At 36.3% G+C, this 24,470-nt stretch overlaps 1 protein-coding gene across 5 annotated transcripts in view; it reads right to left on the bottom strand.

The window, feature by feature from the left end:
* CSPP1 (centrosome and spindle pole associated protein 1) overlaps positions 1-24,470 on the bottom strand; it is a 61,301-nt gene that overhangs the window by 29,386 nt on the left and 7,445 nt on the right. For 2 of the 5 annotated variants that reach the window (XM_082296563.1, XM_082296567.1), the window contains exons 4-14: positions 22,363-22,463; positions 21,649-21,672; positions 19,086-19,166; positions 16,476-16,577; positions 12,652-13,091; positions 8,449-8,550; positions 7,722-7,804; positions 5,865-5,958; positions 4,844-4,901; positions 1,029-1,219; positions 17-135 (exon numbers count right to left, since the gene is read on the bottom strand). In XM_082296563.1, coding sequence (XP_082152689.1) covers positions 17-135; positions 1,029-1,219; positions 4,844-4,901; positions 5,865-5,958; positions 7,722-7,804; positions 8,449-8,550; positions 12,652-13,091; positions 16,476-16,577; positions 19,086-19,166; positions 21,649-21,672; positions 22,363-22,463 — 1,395 coding nt within the window. The remainder of the gene's footprint in view (positions 1-16; positions 136-1,028; positions 1,220-4,843; positions 4,902-5,864; positions 5,959-7,721; positions 7,805-8,448; positions 8,551-12,651; positions 13,092-16,475; positions 16,578-19,085; positions 19,167-21,648; positions 21,673-22,362; positions 22,464-24,470) is intronic. The other 3 variants (XM_082296565.1, XM_082296566.1, XM_082296564.1) reach the window with 3 other exon arrangements.

Raw genomic sequence — 24,470 nt, 5'->3', positions numbered from 1 at the left:
AAAATCATCAACTTACAATATGCAAGAGCAGGATCCAAAGGATTCCTAGCCCCATAAAAGTAATAAGCATCATCATAAGGTGTTTTATAGTTGTCTGTCAAAACTGGTGGTGGAGGCGGTGGCAACGGTGCAAGCCTTAAAGAAAAAAGGAACACAATTCCTTGGTTTGTTGTACAACTGAAAAGATGTCATCAAAAGAAGTGGGTGGAGGAGAGAAGGAGAGAAAGAGAATGGAGTGGGGACAGGAATAGAAAGAAAAGTAATTATGGAAAAATTCCAGATTCAGTTCAGCTGAAGACCTCTCATTAGTGGCATGCAGGAACAAGATGCAGTAAGTTTCAGTAGGGAATTAATCTTCCCTGAGGGAGTAGTACATGATCTCAGACTATTCCAGGGATCTAAGGAACAGAAAACAAGCACACCTTCTTTAAGTGGCTCAGTTAATGGTACTTCCTGGCTACATTAATAAAGAAAACAAGGCAAAATCTGGTCAAAGGGTGAGTAGCACAGCACAGCTTCAGCCACATGCCTGAATCTCCTTCTCTCCCTGAATAGTTTAGTCACAATCACACCATCTAGTGTAAACTGTCCTTGCCTACAGTGCATTCCTGAGCTCAGCCCTGGGAGATTGCTTAATTAGCAGGGGCCAAACTCATGCCATACCAGCCTTCTGAAAACACGGACTCTGCTGGGCATGTGCCCAAGCATCCTCACAACGTGATTCAATATTACAGGCATGGACATAATTTCTACAATCCTTATCTACACAAACATCCGCTAGAAGAGAGCTGCCTGCAGAGATAATCCAGCCTCCATGGATTTTTTCAAATAAACTGTAAAGAAACTGACATTAAAAGTTTATTCCAGTTCAAAGCAGTTAGTTTTCCGTTACTTGTCAAAATACTATTTCTACCTTCATCAGTTCCTTGGAGAATGATCAGCAGCGCCACTGAGCTCTACCTCAGCAGTTATAACATGCTAAACAACAATCTCCTTTAACATGCAAAATGAACATGATGATGAAGCACCTGGGAGCTGCCATTTCCCCAAGACTGCTGACTAGACTCCTCTGAAAGTCTTTATCACTCTGAGAGTCTTCATTCACTGGAGAGGCTGAACGGGCAGGCATTGGAGTTTGGAAAGCCACCCTGGGCCTTTCAGGAGGTACTTTCTCTTCAAAAGCTCTTGCTGTGAAGCCAAATTGCTTCAATCTATTTGGCTGAAGGAAAAAAAAAGAAGTAAGAGAAAAAGAGAGAGGGAAAAAAACAAACCAAAACAGTTACCTTATTACTAGGAAATATTCTGAACCTCCATTTATGTTGGGTTAAACACAGGATCACAACTAGCTGTTCAAATTTCTAGAAACTGCATTTTTTCCTCCCAGTGATCTACTGGGAGTCTAACCCTACAAGGAAATCTCTGTCAATCTCTGATGAACTTTTATCAGAGATTTACAAAAAGCAACCTTATCACAGGTTTCAGAAATCTAGTTAATGTCCAGAAAAAAGAACATTTCCACAGCTGTCTGTAGAACAGTTTATCTACAGCTGCCAATTTTCTACAGTGATAGTATTCTCATATAATGCATAGGAGAATTTTCTGAAATCCCTCCCCTCCACCCCAAGATTGAAATAGCTCATAGTCAGTTAAAACTAAAATCAAATACACACTGAGACTTTTTCCAATAAACATTTCCTTGCAATACCATTATTTTATTTTTTAAATTCCTTTGATCTTAATGATTTTTTCAACCACAACAATTATGAATTTTTGGGGGGAGTTCCTTTTAAAACAGAAGTAGCAAATGTTTATTGATAACTGGCAGCCTCAGAAGAGAGTCAAAAGCAACATGCAAATAATGTGAAGGCATGCAAGTCAGTTAGTTTCAGAATTATCCTATCACACCCAGAAAGCCATTATAGCAACTGCTCTGCATAACTATTCTAATGTTTGTTTAAATAAGGCAATATAATAGGAAAATTGAAACGAATCATACAGTGTACAAGTAGAAGAGATTTTGTTCTGAATTTATTGGTCCTAATATTGAAGTTCTTCAACTAACATGCATTTGGAGAAAGTAAGACCTGAAATAAGCTACATATTAAATATCTATCAGAAAATCATATACCCTACAATATGGAAATATTTCAACAAAATATTAAATCTTTACCTCCGCATCTCTTAGCTGCAAGACAGTGTATGCAAGGCAGTTAGTACTCACCAATCATGGACTACAGCGTTTGGATAAAAATTCTCAAAATCTACTAGACATGAATATTTGTTTATAACATTCAACTTCAAATTTCTAGATGTGAATACAGAATCAGATAACAGATATTAGCTAAAGCAACTGAACTTCATAAAGCGGTCTACAGACTTGTTGTCTTTTCAAATCCAGTGTCTTGAGCAGCAGAACATTTAAAACAGCCTTTCTCACTAAACACTTTAATCTGAACTGTTCCCAAAGTGCCCCAGATTTCAGCTCTAGAGCTGATTTCAGATGTGACTTCAGTACTCAGTTCATCCTACGGATCGTTTCACTTTAAACAAGCAGCATATACAACAGTCTACATTTATAGATTCTTAATTAGGCATTGCTATTTAACCAACCTGTAATTAATCAAGAAATCCACCTAATTAGAATCTCTCCCTGAGAGCCAATTTAAAGCTAACAGTGACTGATGCTTAATGAATGTAGCAATTCAACTTAATTGAAGGCTTTCAGCTAAATTAGTGCTTTTAAAACACTATGCATGCCCTATACTTACTCTAGATATAATTTTGCTCCTACGACAGGCACTTTGCAGACTCTGACTGAGATGTGTATGGTATATTGAGTGCTGCAGCACAGCAGGCTTCTGCACAGTCAGCTTTGATTACACAGTACTGTTTATACTGACCTTGCAGCCTGCTGAGCCAGAAGAGCCGGCATCCTCTGCTCAGTTCTGCCTCCTCTCCTGCCTGCCTCCCAGCTGTAAACTCCATCCCTCTCCCTTTCATCATCTGAATCCCTGATCAACCAGCTGACCTCTCCATACAAACTAAGCAGCAAAAAAGATTCAGATTTTTGTCAGATAACCAAGCTGAATCAGTTTGAGACCGAACAAGCATGACAGACACTTTAAGCAGGGAGGGCAGGAACATGCAACCAGACAGGTATTCACTCTCCCCATTTAGGAGTAAGAATTTTGATTCAGCTTCATTGCTTGTCTTTGTGCGTTCTTAGTCTCCTGTCTCACAAGCTTCACAGAAAGAAAGAAATGCTTTCACAGAATATTCAGAGTTGGAAGGGACCCACAAGGACGTGACTAATAGCATTTTACAGCTATTCATTCATCTACATTTTCTAGCAAATAGGGCCTTCTTTCTCCTCTACTGAACTCCCAGAAATGGCCCAAGTTTCATTCAGTGTCGTAGCATCCCCCAAACCAGCACTATTGATAATTTAAACCAGTAACCAGTTAAATGAATAACCAGTCTATTCTTGCACAAAAGTTACCACCCTACATCTTAAACAGCACATCTCCACCATACCCAACCTGTAATGCCTTTGGGCACTTAGCATGTACATGCAAATCATACAAGTTCTGTCAGCCTCTGCAAGACTGTCAGTCTCCTGACGTTACTTGTGCTGATGACCTACTCCTGGATACATATTAATCAAAATTCTTAATGTAATCATCACCTTACTAAGGAATTGAAGACAGTAGTAACTCTGCATTAAGTCTTTATGAACAACACAATACTAAACATCTTGCTTTTTACAAAATCCTGTAAAAATGCTTGTAATCCTAAATACTATATGGGATCACTTTTAAAAATTTACAAATTTTAAATTAAAAACTGCTATAATGCGATCAACTCATCTGCAAAACAACATTTTTTTAACTGAGAAAGACAAAAGCATACTTTGCATTCCCAAAGAAAGTTTACTACTGTGTGTATGGAAGAGGAAGAGGCTACCATTGGACACTAAGTATTCTTTCCATGATACCCACTGTTGGTACAAATTTCCATTTGGACACAGCAAAAGAAAATGTTCAGTAACTTCCATGAAAGTATTTTCCTCTTAAACTGAAAGCATGTGTAATGACTTACAGCCTGTGCTGCTTTTGGCTGGGGAAGAGTGAATTTTCTTCACAGTGGCTGTATGAGGCTGTGCTTTGGATTTGTGCTGAACACAGGACTGGTAATACAGAGATGGTTTTGTTATTGCTGAGCAGGGCCAAGGCCTTTTCTGCTTTTCGTGCTGCCATGCTGGTGAGGGAACTGGAGGTGCCTGGGAGGGTGGGAGGAGACACAGCTGGGACAGATGACCCCAGCTGACCAAAGGGATATTCCAGACCATGCTCATCATGCTCAGTAGATAAAGTGGGGGGAAGAAGGAGAAAGAGGGGGATGTTTGGAGGGATGTTTGTCTTCCCAAGACATGTGATAGCTGAACACCTGGCTACCAATGGGAAGCACTGAATTAATTCCTTGTTTTGCTTTGCTGGTGTGTGCAGCTTTTGCTTTCCCTATTAAACTGTCTTTATCTCAACCCATGAGTTTTGCAGCTTCTACCCTTCCTATTCCCTCCCTGATCCCACTGGTGGGGAAGTGAGCAAGCGGCTGCTTGTGGGGCTCAGCTGCTGGATGGGGTTAAACCACCACACAGCCTCATCATCCTTGACTTCAATTTTCTTATATACTGATGCCCTATTAAAAAGAAAATAGCCCAACATTTATCATTTTATAGCAGCTCAGTCACAACTTTACAGAGTTTTGTGACTGAACAATCACAGTGTGCATGTAAGAAAAAAAGAAGAGGCTACATAGATGAAAGAAAATCCAAGTTTCTTACCTTCTTTTCTGGGTCTCGAGCTCCAGAAGCAGCAACTGAGAGCTCAAGTTCCTTCTCACTGTTTTGGTTTTTTTTAAAAAAAGGATCAAATCAGAAAGCAATAACAACTATATTCATTCTTTCAAAACACAAATTCACAACTCTGTAGCTCAAAGAGCTCTGAAAATACAGGATAACAGAAGACAATGATTCCACTTGATTTCTTCTGGAGTCAGGGAAGGAAGTAATATAATACTGGTAAATAAACAGAACTCTCAAGAAGTATCTGGCTATCAGCTATTTCACCTAGTAAAGATCCAACTGCCATAAAAGGAGAAACCACCACAATTCTTTTTTACTACAACTTTTCAGGACATTTCTAAAAAATTTGTCTTTATTCACATTCAAGAAGTTAATATTAAACACATTGAAATGAATGATTTGAAAGTGCAGCAATAAATACTGTTTGGTAATTTCTGGGCTCAGTCTTGTCCTGCATGTACAATTTTTGTCACAGTGGGACTGTCAATAGTGAGCAATTTTTAATTCCTTATCCCTTCTCTAATATTGCTGTGTGTTTTTATGTATCCATACTATTATTCAGTAGATACCTACTAATAGGTAAGGAAGAAATTAATTTTTTATTATTCTGCATAAGCCAGATGATCAAATGCTTTAAAAATGAAAGGTTACTTTCCTAAATTGGAGGGCAAAAACAAAACGAATTTTCAACTTTGCCAACTAGTTAAGCACTCCTGTACCAGCAAAAAAAGATAACTTTAGTTAAATCTTCTTTACCCTTAAGAAACTAAAAATCAGTTTTAAAAATGAAAAAGTATTTGGCTTTTCTTTGTTTCACTGAAAGCTTGTAAATATGTTCATTATAAACTAAATCTCTCATGACAATGAGTTTAATTAAATGCAGTATTACTCAGCTTCCTGGAATCCCTTAGTTATGAAATTACTTCTTACTGCACTGAATTAATGGAATGCCTTTAAATTTCAGCCATTGTCTTTAAAAAATACAGTAACTTTCCATTACCGTCTCTTATTTCGCTGCTGCTCAGCCATCTGTTCCATCAGTTCTTGTCTGTATTTCTCCTTTCTCCTCTGGAGAAGTTCTTGGTCCTGACCACCTAAAGGAAATGACCACACATTTGTGTAAATGCTCCACAAAATACACAAAAGGTACTGGACAAAAACATTGTCTTTCAGTCAATTTAAAAACTGAAGCACAGCAGACTGTACGAACACTGGATCTTTACTGACTTTAAAAAAATAGATCTCTGGTTTTAACAGACAATTTGTTTGGAGTATGATGATCAAAATTACTAGAATTTTCATTATTACTTTTCTAGTTTGCCTGGTTTTCTATAGTTTCAAAGCTATTTGATACAAAAGCAACTAAAAAAAGTAACTTTTTTTTTTTTTTTTTCTAATGTTCACCTAAGGAAGATACACTACAGCACTCCAAAATTATGAAGCACTGCTCTGGATAAAAATGAAAATTAAAACTGAAGGGAGTCAAACCCATGGGGAGGAAAGCAAGTTGCTCCACTTTTAGGATGGTTCCCATGACTACTAAGAATTAGCAAAGTACCGACAGATGTAAAAGGATGTATGTAAAAGGAAATAATGGTAACAGCTCATGTAGACCTTAAGGAACACCAAAAACTTTGTTTGTGGTGGTTCCCCCACAATATGTGCAGAGGTCTTCTCTTATTTTAAAAACAACCCCCAAAAAACATCAGCAGCACTTTCTATAGTATGACTATGGGACACAAAGACTCCTAACATACTCTGTACACAAAGCAACTGTGGACTTCTGGTGAAGCAGACCTGAATAATAAAGAGAAGGAAGCTGGAAACTAAAACAAAAGCCAAATAATCAACAGCAACAAAATCTGATGCATGACTGATTGATTTTTTTTATTTAACTGTTGTGCTGGGACTACAAATTGACCAAAATGCTCAAGATAACCTCATGGTTTGTGAGTTTAGGGGAGTCTGAAATCACTTCTCATTTTCAAAAAATTCAAGTTTCCATTTACTTAATCTTTTCACAACATAGTTTACAATACTCTTCTAACTAGGACTGCTAGGAGTACAAATTCACACCTCTGTGTCCTCAGGTTACTATAAATGAGATGACTGGGCAGACCAGAGACTGACTGCTACAACACCAATGGTTCATTGCTGCCTTTAAACAGTTCCAAAAACCTGACCTGCCACATATAGCATTGAAGATCAGGTAAATTCAAATGAAAAAATAAACAGATATTATTCTGACAACTGTTAATCTATTTTTCCACATTTCAAAGCTAGCTTGCCTTCAAAAGCTCCCATCTGAAGAACTACTAGAGTTTTTATTCTTACCTTATAGTTTCCTGAATTCAGCTAAGAATGTCTATGTCTTCACCAGTATTTCTCTCTATTACACTCAATACTAGTGTTTCCTGCTAAAATTTATGACTACAGGAGAGATAATAAGAATAATTTGTTCTCGCCCAGGGTTGTGAACAGTACCATTTTCCATATTTCTGCAATTAAAATTCACTATAAAGCTGTGTCTTTAACAATACAGAGGTTAAGATTTCTCCCATATTTCATTTTGTAAAAATAATTTAATTGTTTATCTGAGCCTTAAAAAGTTAATGAAATCTAAGAAGAAACTCGGGCTCTTCAAAATTAATTAGTAAGTCCTGTAACATTAAGGGGGAAAAGGAATATGTTTTGCTTTAGTTTCTCTATGTAAATAATACTCATTTACCAATCTTGGAGACAACTAGCACAAGGAAAAAGAAAAGCTCATTTTTCTAGTTTTTAACCATTCACATGGAGAAATAATATATGCAAAGGAAGTCTAACTTGGTGTTTTTAGTTAGGTTTTTATACATACCAAGAACAAGGCCTGTTGCATACCGCATTTCAGCTGCAGACTTGGCCTGTTCATTAGCTGAAGAACTAATCTGTACCTGATTTCTGGCAAAGACAGAAAAAGAAAATGGAATGATCAAACTCAAACTCCTGCACAGTCTGTGGGAAACATGACAGATTCACTTACATCACTATGTGACACATTTATGACAAACAGTTTTCCTACAATCCAAAGAAATATCCCAAGCAAAAGAAGAAACTGCCTGGCAAAAAGGCATTTCTCACAATTCCCATTTGCCTGTGGTTTCTGAAGCCATCAGAAAAACTGACTCAGTTGAGCACTTCAACCATGCTGACAGACTGAATGGTGCCAGTCAAGAGTTTACGTAAGGACTTTACAAGTGTTCTGCTTCTGCCTCACCCACTTCGATCACGTCAGGACGTGCAAAACCAAGACAAGAGGAAGAAAAGGAATTTTAAAACTACTATCAGAACAGGATTCCACACTATTTGACTCAATAAAAGTCATCAGTTGGAGAATAGGTGCTCTATTAATTCAATAGGAAAACTGGCATGCAAGCTTCAATGGCAGTTTTCAGAGGAAACATGTTTTTCTTGTTATACTATATTGTAGCTGCAGGAAAAAAACTACCAGGCATTTCAGACGATGTTTTGGGATTTCAAGCAACATTTTCCTCTCACCACAATTTTGCAGTGCAATTATCAGAAAAATACACAGTATACCGCACCTAGAATCTGCAGTTCTTGAGATCGGCCGCACACGTGCTCTCTCCTTTAATTCAGCTTCATAATCTGCAGGTACATCTCTTACCATTCCATTCAGATAGGGCCTTAAAGAAATAGAAAATACTCAGCTATGCTTGCCTAGAAACAGCCAATCTGAAATGGAAGGTTCAGCAGTTTCATGCAAATGGATCTGCTGCCTGAATGCACACTGGACAGCAGAACCAGTTCTGAAAATATCACCCCAATTTTCTAGAAATAATTCACTTTGCTAGCACTGTCAGGGCAGCTATTTGTCTGGAGTGTGAATTCCCAAGCTTGCTTTCCTGCAGCCTTTATATAATGAGCCTGGTTAAGAGTTTTGAGCATTAAAGGGCTTCTGACACTCACACTGTATTAATTGAAACAGATCTTGCTGCTCCTAATCCCCAGGAGCCAGCAAAGTCTTCAGCAGGTTTTGGCACACAGCTATTGGGTAAGGCTGGTGAAACAGCCAATTCAGATATGAAAAGCTTCTTTAAAGACAATCTACACTTCACTGCCCACCCAATAGAATTTGAAAGGGTAAAGTGACTTTTCATCAAGACAAGAGACAGGCAAAACCATAAATACAAAAATTCAGGAGCTAAAATTTGAGTCATCTACATAAGAAGTGAAATCATATCATTGAAACTTCAAGTAACTTCAAAGATGCCAAATACTGTATGGACACAAGGGAACTATTCCTGAAAAGATCTGGGGTGGTAGAATTTACAAGGTTTTCTTGACTTGCAAAGTAACAACTCTTTAATGAGGACTTCAAGTTATCATGACAAAACAGGGCAAAAATAGGTATTCAATGAAAAATAAAGTACCCAACAAATGCTAACAAAGTTATATATTTTCCAGAGCTGAACAGAGGCATGGAATTCCTATTAAGCAAACAAAAAAAACCTCAAAACCAAGGTAAATGTGGGAAAAAACCTCATTCTTTTACATAAAAAGAACCACAGCTCTGCCTATCTCTAATTTAAATAGAAGTCAATAACCAAAGGCAAAAGGATGCAAGCAGTTTATTAAACATTGATCTGCATCTTAACAACCCACCAGAACAACATGAAAGAACATTCACCCTCTTGGTATAACATGATCTCCTTTCATGATCAAGATCATCTTTATGACAACAATCAATCTGCTCCTTACAAGGCTGGTCACGTAAGACTGAAACACAGTCAGGAAACAGAAAGCCAAGTCCCCAGTGTAATGAAACGATGCAGGAAGGAAGCAAAGAAACAAACCTTGGAATTCAAGAAGCAGCCTTTTTTTGTAAAAAGCAGCCAGCTTAGCACAGCAGGGCCAGACATGTTGGCCCAATTCAATCAAGAAGCTGTTGTCTCCTGTTTACAGGACAGACGTGACAGCTGGGTCATTCCACTCCTAAGAACTAAAACATTTTGCAATTCTTCTCACTTCCCGGTCACAATTTCTGTTTGCTGAAATATGCCACAGACCTTGTGACTCCATCAAAACAGAAACCCTTCTGGAAAGTCCTGTTACGACCATCTGCCTCTCCAAACTAATAACCCCCATATAAAAACCTAAGAACTTTAGTAGAGCAAATAAAAACATGTCTCCTTTCAAACTTAGCTTCCATCATGAATCAAATGTATTTGGGAAAAGTTGACTTTGCCCGAAATGTAGAAAAAAAATGCTAACTCTTCAGAAGCTGATCTGTAACTAACTAAGAGATGTATTTCTCCTTGAAGAGACTGAATGCACTTCATAGGAGGTTAAGTGGAGCTCCTTGCAAAGGAGAAAAAAGTACCAGATTAAAAAACACATTTAATAAAGATATACTGAAAATTAATTCTCAATAAAAATTCATTAGTAGAAAATATACACAAAAACCCATAAACAATCTTATGTACAAAATTAAGTTCAGGTAATTCAGGTGATGGTCCAGAAGATTATTTTAAGAAGATGCACCACGTCTGCCAACAGCAAAGGTAAGACTCTCATCTCTATTCTCTTTTAAAAGAAAACTGGTGCTAAACCAGTTTCAGAGGTCTCTCCAAATAACCCATGAATTGCCTGGTGATATATTAGTCACAGATATTCATATAAGCACCATCCACATTTTCTGGAATAACTAAAAACTAGTATACTAATATTCAACATGATGTCTACGGTTGGTTCAAACACCATACTTGCTGGTAGTTTATCTATATAATTCTGTATAAATTCTTTGAGAAACAAAGTAAACCCTCAAACATTATCAAATGGTTACTTTTATTTAAATATTAGACTCTGTGTCCAGCTGCATTGGACAGTGGCAAACAGCTACCTAATAAAAAGAGGACACTCATCCTGAGCATTAACTGACTCACTTTAATTCTCTGACAGAATTAAACATTGCTGTTAGTTTGAAAAATATTTTGGTTGTCTTTCTTAGACATCAAATTCAGCTTCTAATAATTTTCTTTCTGAAAAGCTATAGGACAAGTCCACTTTATCCTACAACCTCATTTGCTCATTTCTACCAATAATATACCACAGAATGGAACAGATTTTGAATTTTGCATTCTCTTCTCTGAATCTCAGCAGAAAACGGGCAATCTTGTTCCTCTCATCTATTTAACCACTGTTTCCATTGCTAGTCTTTTTCAGAAACACTGTATGAATAAATACACACTTTTTAGAAGCACACCAGAACACACAGTCTGAAACTTTGTAATAACCCATTTATTAGAGTCTGCCTCTCCCAAATACTTCCAGACATTTCATTTTTTCCACAGACTTACTTCCTCTACTTTTTTTTAAGGCTGAGAAAGAATATCAAGAGCTATTTTTGGAGAAAAAATTTTATAACTCTCTTGGCATTTGAAACTGGAAAAGAAATATGAGTTCATTGAATTCAGAAAATGCTTTTACAGTAGAAGAGCATTTCCTCTCACCCCAGTTATTAATTTGCTATCCAGAAAGTTATCCCTGTAAACAATGACTCAAAAGATCATGTAACCCATCCACCAGCCACTACCAACAAAAAAGAATAGTAATATTTAACACTGTTCAGAGCAGTACAATATGCCTTTGTTTTTCATAGAAGTATTATTTCTAGAAAAAAGAAAAAGTGTTTATTTTGCCTTGCAAAGGAAGAACACTGGTGGTTCCTTCATTGAAGCAACTGCAGGAAAATAATTCTGGCAACAGGCTTAACACAAATAAAAATAATTACAACACTCATGTTCCCAAGACCTGGAAAGGGAACAAATTAACACCTTTAAAGTATCATTTGAAAATTTATTTACAATAAACTTCACCGCTTTATTTACCTATATAAACAAATCAGTTTCAAGTTTGGTACTGTCTCCCACCACAACCCATCTGGTTTTGAAAGCAACCAGTTCTTGCAATGGAATCACTAAAGGTGTCCAGAATGCCAAACCCTGAATGATTAAGAAGGCTGTACTTATTTTTATTTTCTTTTAAACAGGTAAGCTAGAAGAGAAAGATTAACAATTTATGTCAAAGTAACCCAACTGATGTATCAGTTAACACAGTAAAGACTACTTAATACTGAACAGTACATAATATTAGTTTTCCTGGTGAATGATTTATATAAGACACCCTCTTTTGTTCGGTTTGGGCTTTCGCAAATGTTTATTCAATCTGTGTAGTTATTAGAGAGATTAGCACCTATTAAAACCATCAACTACACAGATGTTTAAAGCCTGTCATTTAGGAAGACATGGAGTAAAAAAGAGGATTTTTAAAACATAGACTTTTACATTTTATACACATAGTCACATGTATAAAAAATTGAAGCTCAAACCAGTTTTGGAATCTGAACTGAAAACTGACTTGTGGGAACTATTACAGAGAAAGGAAACACAGGTAACACTGGGTTCCCAGTGCAGGGGTTTGCTCTCAAATATGTTTTCTGGCAAACCATTCTTCATAAAAATGAATTGTGAACTGCTGCTTCTGGGGTAATTTTTCTAGTACCCTTGGTTTGCTATAATATATAAAATGTTTCTTAATGTATGATGTATAAAGGTACTGGTCCAATTTTTCAACACTTTTTCTATAAATTATTGCAAAGGTCCTTTTTGTAAGTAAGTACAACAATCCTGCTTTCACAAGGGAATTTTCTCTAATATTGAAAGAGAGTAAACCATGGCTGTCAACAAGCACTACAGAAATAAAGGAGAAAATGGAGCTAAGAATACCTTTCAGAATAAAAACTCCGGGGAGTTTTTCTGTCATAGGTGCTTTCACATCTAAATCTATGGTCCATTTCTGCATTTGTCTCAGGATCATATTCCCCTCTGTAGTATCTTCTCCCAAAATCACCATCTTCATCAAGTCTGTGATGCTTCCTAGTAGACATTACAGATTGGCTAGCAAATCCACGATGTCTTTGATTGTGAACTTCTTCATCAAGTCTTTTATTTAATAGTCGACTTCTTAATTCAACCTCATCATCTAACCTGTGGTACCTGTCTTCCTCCAACCATCTCTTACTTAGCACCTCTTCGCAACCTTCTGTGGAAGTAAAGGCATCCTTCTTGGGAGGTTCTGCACCTGTGTTACAGGGCTGGACTTCTCTATGTAGTTCTGGCTGGAGCCTGGTAACAGCAATAGGTGTTTTATTCCTGTGCATCTCATTCTGTTTAATGGAAACAATATTGAAAGGGTTGAATATAAACAAATCACATTGAGTAAAACCTTAGTTCTGTATTTCTTCGAATAAACCCTCATCAAGAAGAAAGGTAAGAGGTGAGCAAGGAAAATACCTCAAGAAGTGCTTAAAAACTAGGAGTTTATTCATTTTTCTTGAGGAAAAAGAGAGTACTGTTCCTCTTATCTAATGTCTTTCAGAAGAATGGCTATCAATACTGGACAGGTCTTTTATGAACTCCAATATGACCTCCAGTTTTTTAGGTGCAAAGAATCAAAAAAACACTTCAAACTTTACTTCCTCAAGAGACTGGGTATCTTCATTCTATCCAGATTCAGGCAAGTCTGCAATACTTCTTACCTATGAGCACAACCTTTTAACCTGAGCATTTCTTACTCAATGTCTCTGCTCCTCAGGAAATGTCATTATCAGAAAGGATAGTTAAGTAGATAAAAAACCCTATGACACTCTGGACTAGTGTTCAATACGAAGTCCTAATAAAAACCATGGTTTTGCATAAATCCTGTAGTATTTCTGTGTACTTATCTTTGATCTAATCTTTCCTCAATGGAATAAAGATAACAGTAACTCATACTTTACAAAATTTAATGAAAAAATAAATTAAGGATGTAAATGACACAAAACTGGGAAGAAGGATCAATACACTAGAGGGTATGACTGCCACTCAGAAGGATCTTGACAAGCTGGAGAAACATGCTGACAAAAAGCTCATGAAGATCAACAAAGGCAAAGGCAAAACTCTGTATCTCAGAGAGAACAGTGCCATGCACCAGGACAGGCTGGGCACTGACCACCTAGAGAGCAGTTCTGCAGAAAAACGCCTGGGTTAGTTGTGGGCGAGGAGCTGAACATGAGGCAGCAGAGCACTCTTGCAGTGATGAATGCTAACCACACCCTGGGCTGCAGTATCTGTGCAGGTCAAGGTAAGTGACCCTTCTCTGCTCCGTATTTATTCAGTATTTAGGTTCTGGTGTAGTGTGCCCAATCTCTGCCTCCCCTCCCCACAGATACTGATAAACTGAAGGAAGAGCAGAGGGTGGCTACTGAGATGGTTAAGGTATTTGAGCTCCTCAAGGAGAAGCTGACAGAGCTGGGTTTATTCAGCCTGGAAAATGATTAAGGAGGGTATGTATGGGGCAGGAGGAACTAATAATTGCAGTCCCTATGTAAAAGGTGGTTACAGAGACACCAGTATTCATGGTTTTCAAAGAATTGCAGCAAAGGAAAATTCCAATGGGATACAGAAGGACAGAAGTCAGATCAAGCAGTTAAAGCGGTGGAATGGGTTGCCCAGAGGAACTGTGGATTCTCCACCCTTTCTAACCTCAACCAAATAAAGCCAGACCAACCTAACCTAAATTGTGAAGTTAACACTACTCTGAGCAGGATTTATCCTGTGACTATCTAAACTGTTGGATCAGACTTTGGAGGTCACATGTAATTTGACTCTCACTCCAAGTTAAATATCCCTCAGAGATCGCATAACCTCAACAAATCCTGACCAGGTTTTTTTTCCTGTTTGTTCTTTTCTGACAGCAAAATTGTTTCTACACAAGAGTAATAAAAATACTACTTAAAGGTCCAAGTGGCTGACAAATAAAGCAAAAAGAAAATCCCTTGAGTCCCTAAATAGATTTCATTATGTAAGTCAGCTTAGGAAACTTAAGTGCCCAAACACTTAGAAAAATTTTAGAGACTTAGTTCAGTTGCACAAAAAACAAGCTGCATTTTTGCCAGTATTTCCTAGAGGTCACTGCTGTGTAGCACTCCAAACCTTGAAGAAGGCAGTAAGAATGAGATACTCAATTTCAACATCTACAGGAAGCCTGAATGCTGCCTTATAGATGCCTTCGCAGATTAAAATAGTTTTCAACTATTTGACACTCCAATGCACTTGAAGGAAAAGATGTTTCTCATAAGCAAACAATCTTTCTAGAGACAGACAAGAAACATTCTTCTAGACAGAAATTACAAATACAGGGGGATTTGCACTTGCCAGCTGCTATAAGGAAGACAATAAACTTTCAGCTGTTTTAGGTACAAATACAAGGTCCTTCATAGAACAATCTAGCTCTCACACTACTGTACACTTTAAAATTTCCCTATTAAAAAGAAGTGGAAGGACTTCTGAAATGAAACTTTCATTAGATGAAAGTTCCAAATTATTACAGTCCATCACTAAACTGAGGCAAAAATATTTTAAAAAGGAAATCTACCTATTCTAGACAAGATTTTAAAGTTGAAAAGAGTTTATGGATCAATATACTGCTTCCAGATTACTCAAACTAAGAGTCTCCCAACAATGCTAATCAAACCTAAAAATCCGATTGGCTGTTGCACTAGTTTTGGTTGGGACAAATTTCTTCATAGTAGCTTGTATGAGGCTATGTTTTAGATATGTGATGAAAACAGTGTTGATAATACCAGGATAATTTAATTCCTACTGAACAGCACTAACACAATGTCAAGGGCTTTTCTGCTTCTTACACTGCCCCACCACCAAGGAGGCTGTGGGTACATGGGAAGCTGGGAGGGGACACAGCCAGGATAGATGATCCCAACTGACCAAAGCAATATTCCACACTAGAGAGGGTCATGCTCAACATGAAGGACGGGGGACATTCTGAGTGATGGCATTTGTCTTCCCAAGTCACAGTTACATGTGGCAGAGCCCAGCTTTCCTGAGGATGGCTGAACACCAGCCTGCCCATGAGACGTGAATGAATTCCTCAGTTGGCTTTGCTAGTGTCAGCAGCTTGTGCTTTACCTATTAAACAGTCTTTAACTCAACCTACACTTTTTCTTACTTTCACCCTTCTGATTCTCTCCCCCATCCAACAGAGGTGAGTGTGTATGTGGTCCCAGCTGCTTACTGCCATACAAATCAAAGGCCTCAGCTCAGAACTGGAACTCAATTATGCATATGTCTAGTTCACATTCAGCAGTAAAGACTTTTTGATCTTTATTCACAAATGCACAGCACCATATTCTGCATGGCTGCTACACTTGCCTGGCTTTCTACACGAGAGAGGAAAAAAGCATCTACAAATAAAAGCTAAGGAACCCTATGTGGAGTTCAACATTTTGTTCAAATAGACAGTTTTTTTGGATACCACTTTTATTACCAAGAACAACCCACAGAATTGCTTCAGGCACATAGATGAATTAAAGCATCCTTCTACCAGACAGACATGACAGAAGCAGGAATCAAGAACTGCACTGTGTGAGAGTCGTAACCAGGACTTGCTTAGATGCATTAATAAAACTGTGGCCTAATTGAACAACCTTATTTGTATATTTTGTCTTACTTTGTATGTCTGAGTCAATAATAAGACTGTAAAACTGTATTACCTCTCTGTTTTTCTTCCCTAATTTCCTTAGCCTTTCATTCCATTCTTCTTTATCCCTGAGATATTGATTGTACTCCTTGTTTCTTTCAAGCCGTAATCTCTCCTAAAATAGGCATTGAAAAAGGCATCATAATTTTGCATTTTTTGTAGCTTTTAACTTCATAGAACAGCAGTACTAAATGAATAAATGCAAACTGTGTGTTTGCCCCCCCTCCCCCTTCTCATTTTTTGTGATAAGGCTTGAATTACTTTGAGGTTTTAGTTCATTTTCTCTTAGCATAGCACTTTCTCTTACTCTGAAATCTGTAAGCAGAAGTCAGCTTCTTGGGCATGAAGTCTAGTCCCCAGAGACACTACAGTATATCAAGGTCCATCTATAAAAACAGGTAGGTTTCCTTCTGCTAAGCTTTTTCCAAAATTTACCAAAGCCGCTCTCCAACAATTAGGAATTGCCTTCTCATTTCCAATCTGAACGTATTTACAGTTGATTTTCAAACATACAATTTCTTTCTTTGTGTTAAGGCTAGTTGTGACTTGCCCCTCTCACAATTAAAACAGGAGAAGAAATACAATTGTAGACAAGATGTATCAATTACAGCTTAGGGTATAACTTGAACTTTTAAATTCAAACAAACAGTTAAACTGACTGCAAAAAGTCCAAAGTGCAATGAATGCAAGGAAAACCAAGAAAAACAGGATCTATGCTTGTTGTCCTAGCTGCTTTTACAAGGAGATAACATTTATAACCAGCTTTCTCAGGTCTAAAAATATACATGAATTGTACTTCAATAGTTTAATAACATAATATGAAATACAAAAGTCTCCAGATAAAGCAAACTCTAATTTGCATTATTTCTTGATATCAGTCCCTTACGTTTAGAGCATGAGATATCTCTTACAATATCCAATTCCAACAATCATAAACAGGAAAAAAAGAGAATTATACTACAGTGTTATGAATCAGGCTCTTTTCCGCTGCAGCATTTTCCAATTAAAAAGTAAAAGTATTAAAAAATTCTGAACATTACATAAATTTACTTTCTCATGAGCAAATTTCAAACAAAAATAATTTATACATCAACCACCACATAAATACCAGATTACTAAAAGTTTAGCAGATTAGACTAATGCTCTCCAAAACGGTTTCAGTTTTTGGTTTTTTTCCCCCCCAAAAAAGTTTCCTATAGGTTTTCTAACAGCGACAATTTAAAACATGCAGACAGCCATGAAAGCTGCCTGAGATGCATTTTGCAAAGCTGAGAAACCAGCATTATCTTTAACAGGTGGCAAAACACTCAGCAGGAAATTCAATATGCTATGTGACTGCACATTTGACCTAATAAAGGAAACCAAAATGCAAATGTTAACCTCTCATTATTCTGCCCAGAGGCCAACTGATTAACAGGGCACAGTGTGACATCTCCTGGCAGCTTTTGGGTTCTGCAAGAGCAACAAATAGATGGGTAAAAAGGATACAACACACCTATACAGAGCTGACACAATATAAATCCATCAATGATAAGACATGTTTCCAGTACAAATACATCTTTAATTTCCACAGAATTAATCAAACATACTTTATTTTTCACTGTTTCAGCACACATACTTGCAAAGGTTAATACAAAGTTCACAAGAACCTGAAGCAAACATAAACTCAGTACAAGTGCATGGTGCTCCTGAGGAGTCCTCTCCCCCTTTCTGGGTGTTTCATTCTTTCTGCCTCCTTTTTACACTTGTATAACTTGGAGTATAGGGCTTTTTCATAAAAGCAATTTTCACTTTGAGTTCTCACCTGGCTCCTCCTACATCCAAACCAAGAGCACAGGAGGGGCAGAAAGTTTAAGGTAAGCACAAAGGCAAAGCCAACCCATGCAACAGCAGAAGCCTTGCATCAGATTGCAGTGATAGCATAGCCACAAACACAGATCAACAGTGCAACTTGAAGGCAACAAAGGTTAAAAATAAAATCAAAACCAAACAAAACTCCCAGGATTGCAAATGTCTGCTCCTCTTCCAGCAACACGTTATCTTTTTGCCTTGAATCTCTGCTGTGCTTTGACCAATCTTAACAACCAACCAGTGGTGTTGATCAGAAAAAATATTGATAAATTACTGATAAATTACAATGTTTCTGCTGATTCAACTTCATGGATCAATTTACAAGCAAACACAAGAAAGAAAGTGGGACTATAAGGCCAACAGCATGAGGGCAGGAGATCAGATCAATATTAATTGCTGAACAAAACCCAAGCACAACCACTAGAGGTCTTGAACAGACCAAGTGCTCTAAATGTGTGGATCAGAGGTAGCAAACCACAAACTAATATCAGTACAGAATTATATCTATATAATAAAAACCAAATATCTAAAATTTAAGAGTACAGGTAATCTAGGATTAAAAATTAAAAAAAAAAAAATTCGAGGACCAGACTTTTCTGAAAATGATTACTAATTACCACCTCAAAAAACATTCATTTGTGTAAGAAAAAAAAAGAAAAAAACACAACCAAACAAAAAAACTTAAGTGGTAATATTTTTTCCATAGCAGTTTCAACACCCAGGTACATTTTCAAGTTAGACTCCATTTACTTAATTTACTTCATATATTTACCTTGGCAGATCTTCGCTCATCAATAGGAAGAGATAATCCCTGAGTATATGGATCTACTTCACCAGTAGTCAGATAATTTTTCTACATCAAAAGAAAATTTAAAACCATTCAATACATTTTAAAATACCAAACCTTACTCACTAAAGAGCCGTTAGGAATTATATTTTCTGAAATTAATTTGAGCAATTTAATGAACTAAAGACTGAAGACAACCTTCACATTTTGAAAACATCAGATGTTCTTGAAACACATGAATGAAGTGAAGGAATGCAGGAAGTAAATGTCTTTGTCAAGTTTTAAGCTTGAGTTTGAAAGTATTTGTCACTTCTTCCATGTTACACTATTTCCAGTATTACATATGTTAGTCTCGATATTAAAAAACCCCTATTTTTATTCAAAGAAACCCCACTCAGTTCTTCTGTAGCAAAAGCATAAGCATCTGTACAAGCATACAAGGAGTTTTCCAAGACGCTTCCTTACTTAAGATGAAAAATTGCTTTTTCTAACAGCAGAAAACATATGTTTACCTCTTATTTTAACAGACGGAATTCATGCTAACAGTAGCACACCTCTTTATCTCAACAATGTTTTCCATACCAGCAGTACCCAAATTTTTCAGGATAATGACCCATCACCAAAACTTGTAATTCCTTGTGAACGTCAGTCACTTTCAGAACAGAACTTCCCATCAAACCAGTATCTTTTGTTCCATATAGATCCCTGGGCCACAGCTTGGGAACTGGGCAGTGCAACAAATCAAAGTACCTGCTCTTCAAACCAAACACCAGTGCTGGAGCAGGTCCTTAGATTCCAGGTCTAGATGTGTCATACATCACTCCTTTATTAAAAGCATCCCCAGGCCATTCTCAGTCAATCATATGTTTTATAAACCTGATTATCTTTAATAAAAAGATCATCTATTTGTGTGTCATGGGCTGAAGAGGGGAATGGGTGAAATACAGTATTTCACTAGCATTGTTTCCTTTCATTATCTATATTGCAATGTAGCCTAAAAGCTTAGAGGAAAGTCAAAAAGTAAGAGCTCCACCTGTTCCAGTACAAAGCCACATCATTAGAAACACCCCCATCATTATAAATGATATTTCAAACCAGACATTAAAAGATTTAATGCATTTAATAATCACGCAAATATTCAAGCACCACAACAACTAGATTTATATGGAAAACCAAGTTATTTCTACTAGAAAAGGTAAATAAATTGTAATCCTCATTATTAAGAAATTCTTTACACATGTTTTGAAGACATCTCTAGAGGTTACCTCTGATCTTAAAAACTTATTTTCCAAAATCAGAATCTGATATGGAAGCTGCATTTTTCTAGATAAGCAAGACTAAGCAAGTTATTAACAAAAAGTTATGACAGTGAGAACTGCTAAAAGTTCCACCATCTCTTTAGGTGGGAAGAAGAAATTAGAGATTGTTATCTTAGCTCTTCCTCAGTCCTTACCAGCTTAATACAGCTAACATGTACTAGACCAAACACACAAACAAACAAAAAGCCTTGTAAACCTAAATTTGTAAAACTGAAGCCCAGTTGAGAAAAAACACTAGAAGTTAATGTAAAGATTATATTATTTGGGTACTTCAGTGATAATTATGAAACAGTAAATTTTAACACAATATTCTAATTGAAAATAATCTGGAGTCTTAAATTAAACAAGAAACAAAAATTATATAAGGATAATTTTGGTTAGAGGTTAAGAAGGCAGTTTATTCTGCTGTTGCTATTGCTATTCAAGAATTCTAGTGCATGCTAATATAGACAATTTGTATCATATGCATGTTATTCAAAAGCCCCAAAAAAAACCCCAGCAGACTGTGTTTCTACCACATTACCTCCTGGTCCTTTACTGAAGTTGCTCAATCTGAACAATTTGGATGGAGAGCTAAATTTCAAAATTACAGATTCACAAAAGTATAAAAATATTTTTTAAATTAAAATTAATTTTAAAAAGCTTGCAAAAATAACACCAGAGGTGTTATTTTGTCCTCACAATACTTCTTTGTATTCTTGCATTCTGGCCAGTAGGTGCTAAATAACTGGCTCTACTGCTTCCCTAAGCACCACTGATGAGACTTCATAGAGACAGGAAAGAAAAAAGCCCTGACTCTGGTTGTGATGATATATTATAATATTTACATAGGTTAGTATTTTATTCCAGCTTTATAAAGAATGTATAGCAAGAAAAAAAGTATGTGAACTCTTCATATCTACAGAACTGATAATCCGTGAAGCAAATGTCTACTAAAATAAAAACTACTGTAGAGCCAGCATTGAACAGCAACAATGGCAACTGCAAAGGGAAAAGGAAATCAGCAAGTGTTTTAAAAACTTACAAATGGAAAATAATATATATATAAGTAATCATTTTGCACAAAGCAAGCAATGCTGTTAGTCACAACTAATCACTACAGCATGCATAAATGCACAAAGCACAAAAAAAAAAGTAATGATTTTTTAAATTCCAAGAGCATAAAGTTTTCAAACAAAGCAAAAAGCAACTGATTTGAAAGAAAAAAAATAATATTGAAGGCACCCTACCTTTCTTTTTGCCTGTGAAATACCCTAAAAATCAGGGAAAAGATACTATTCAAAAGGATTCGAGTCAAAAATATTTGACTTAACAAAAAATACTTCCTTTCTTAAAGCAAATCCATTAATACGTTTTAAGAATTAAAGACACTGTTAAATAGTATTTTCATAAAACAAAAATTATTTGATTTCTCATTTTTTTCTGACTCATAAAGAGCAGCTACAGAATATCCCCAAGATGATGACATTTCATACATATCGTTTCAATTTTAAATTTACTGTGACATTTAGTAAATCATGTTAAGCAGAACATCAAAGGTTTTTTCTTTCTAAAATTGAAAAGAAGCTGTCAAATGGAATCACAGTAAGTATACGGATATTCTTACCCCAATTACAGACCATAGAACACATAAGTACTTCAGGAAGTAACAGCTTTTAAATTCTTAAGAAAAAAACTAAGGAAGAAGCAAAAACAAATAATTAAAATATTCAGAATGAAGTGTACTAAGTCACAGGGCAACAAGATCTGCAGAAGCCTAAAATATATAACCCTTCCTAGGAAATATTTTGAAACTACTTTCACTCAAGTCTTCAAAAACAGCCATTGCTTATAATGAATGCCTCCTTAAAAAATTGTCTACAGATATTAATTTTCATTCAATTAAATGAGAGAATAATTTTAAGAGACTCACTAAAGTCAAGCAACCAGACAAGCAGCTTTACCTGAGAAAGATAGCGCCTGTAATCTTGTCGAAGTTCCTCTTTGAGTTTATGTTTTTTTCGTTCATATTCTTCTCCAAGAGGTAAACTCAAGCCATAGTCACCTGAAAGTTTAACACCACTAAATATCATTATTTACTACTTTGCATCAATACAAAGCAAAAGCTACATCTGGATTCTTATTAGACACAAGCAATAAAAAAAAAAAAAATTAACTATGCAACCAGTAATAAAATAACCACCTTCTCTGTATGAGTAGTTGGGTGAAAAGCATAGGAAAATAGACTGGTATTTGGATAGTAGTTTTCCTCTCATCCTTTGACTTTTTCTTCCCATATAAAAAAAAAGCAACATAAGCTGAATTTAATTGAATCTTTTACGTATTTCTTTTGTCAATGTATGTTTCCAAAGAAATCTCCTTTGACATGTGAGCTTCTAAATTATTCTGATATTTTAAGCTGTGTTTACCACACAATAGAAAACATACTTTCCAAATGAAAGCAGCAAGCTATTTGTTTAGCATGTGAAACACTTGTTTGTTCCTACACAACTAGAGGGAATCTGACTATATGATAAAAATAATAATCATTTTTCTTTCCACCTCAGTGTTTTTAATCGTAGTGGACCCAAAACACATTAGTACCTTTCTGAGATTACTATCAGGTCTCATAACAGCTGCACCCTTAAACTATAAGAAAATATTATGCTATGCAAGCTGTTTGCTGTTCCCAAAATACATTTCAAAGTACTTTATAAGAAACATCCTCTACCCAAGAAGCCCATCTCTGTAGTCACTTTCACCACTCTCCACAGACCAGCTAATTCCACAAAATCACACAACTAGTGATAAAGATTACAACTCTGTGTGTGTGTATTATTACTATTTCATATTGTTTCTCTAAAAGCATTTCTACATCTTGTGATCTATGTAAAATTAGCAGCAAGGAGTAAGAGGAAAGAGAGGGATATTCAAGACTTACTCTTAGATCAGTCCAAATTTGTTTTAGGGTAGTTTGTTTGGCCTGGCTCGAGATACATTCGGACTTATCCTATCCCCATGAGCCAGGGAAACAGTGTAACAGGGAAGAAGTAGCAAACAAGAGTCAGCCTGACCCTCTGCAGAACCAAAGGACCCAATACCTGATTAAGTGTCTCCTATGCTATTCTGAAACAGCCTGCAGGGTTCAACTACTAGCCAAAATCTGCACGAGGACTTCTTCTCCAGCTCACTTTTCTCCTAATTTTGCACATAAGGTAAGTGTGAGTTTCATTAAAAAAATAATGTACCATTTCAAACTTCAGAAAAGGGGTTATAAAATGGAATAGAATACAGAAGAAGAAATGCTTTGTTTCAGCTGCTTGCTCTTGCCTTTTATTTTATGCCTAAGTACTGTTGAATTAATTCTAGAAAATCAAGAAAAAGATCAAAAGCAACTAAAAAGTTGAAGGAAAGATTCATTTAGTAATTTCACAGGTGCTACTGAAATTCAGTATCAAAAAAAGAGAGAAAAGTGAGAATCTAGTGCTTTGATTCAAATACGTGAAGTATTCAAACAAAAGATGGTTTAAAATTAATTTTGTTACAGAGGACTTTTTTTGGCCACCAAAAAAGCACTGAGATAACAATTATGGGTAGTGATCTGGGGGATATTTGAAAACTACCCATTTCAAAAACCTACTCTAGGAGAGCCTAGCAGAGTAAAATTACTCCAGTCAACATATGTTCAACCTAGTGTCATGCAAAATTTGTCCGAATTCTTCTGACAGAATAAGAGATAACCTTTTGGTTTTGTCACTTATGTTTATTCTGTATTTTCTGTATTTATTTGCCATTTCACATTCTATTAACCACATAGAATCACACTGACAATGATTTTTAAAAAAATGTTAAGATTTTAAATGCATTTTTACATAAATATTTCCATGTATGCAATGTTGAGAAATAACTGCAACTTTATTCAGTCTGAATCTCAACATTACTGCTAGAACTATAGAATATACTCAAAAGCTACCAAGGAACAAGTCCCCATCTGACTTAATCCACAGGAAATTACAGTGCTTTAAAGCAGATCAAGCCATTAATATCAGCAACCACCCATTTCAGCACCCAA

Source organism: Coloeus monedula (genome assembly GCF_965178545.1).
Source record: "Coloeus monedula genome assembly, chromosome: 1".
NCBI lineage: Eukaryota > Metazoa > Chordata > Aves > Passeriformes > Corvidae > Coloeus > Coloeus monedula.
The sequence above is the reverse complement of the archived record's forward strand: the minus strand, read 5'-3'. Positions and strand labels throughout refer to the sequence as shown.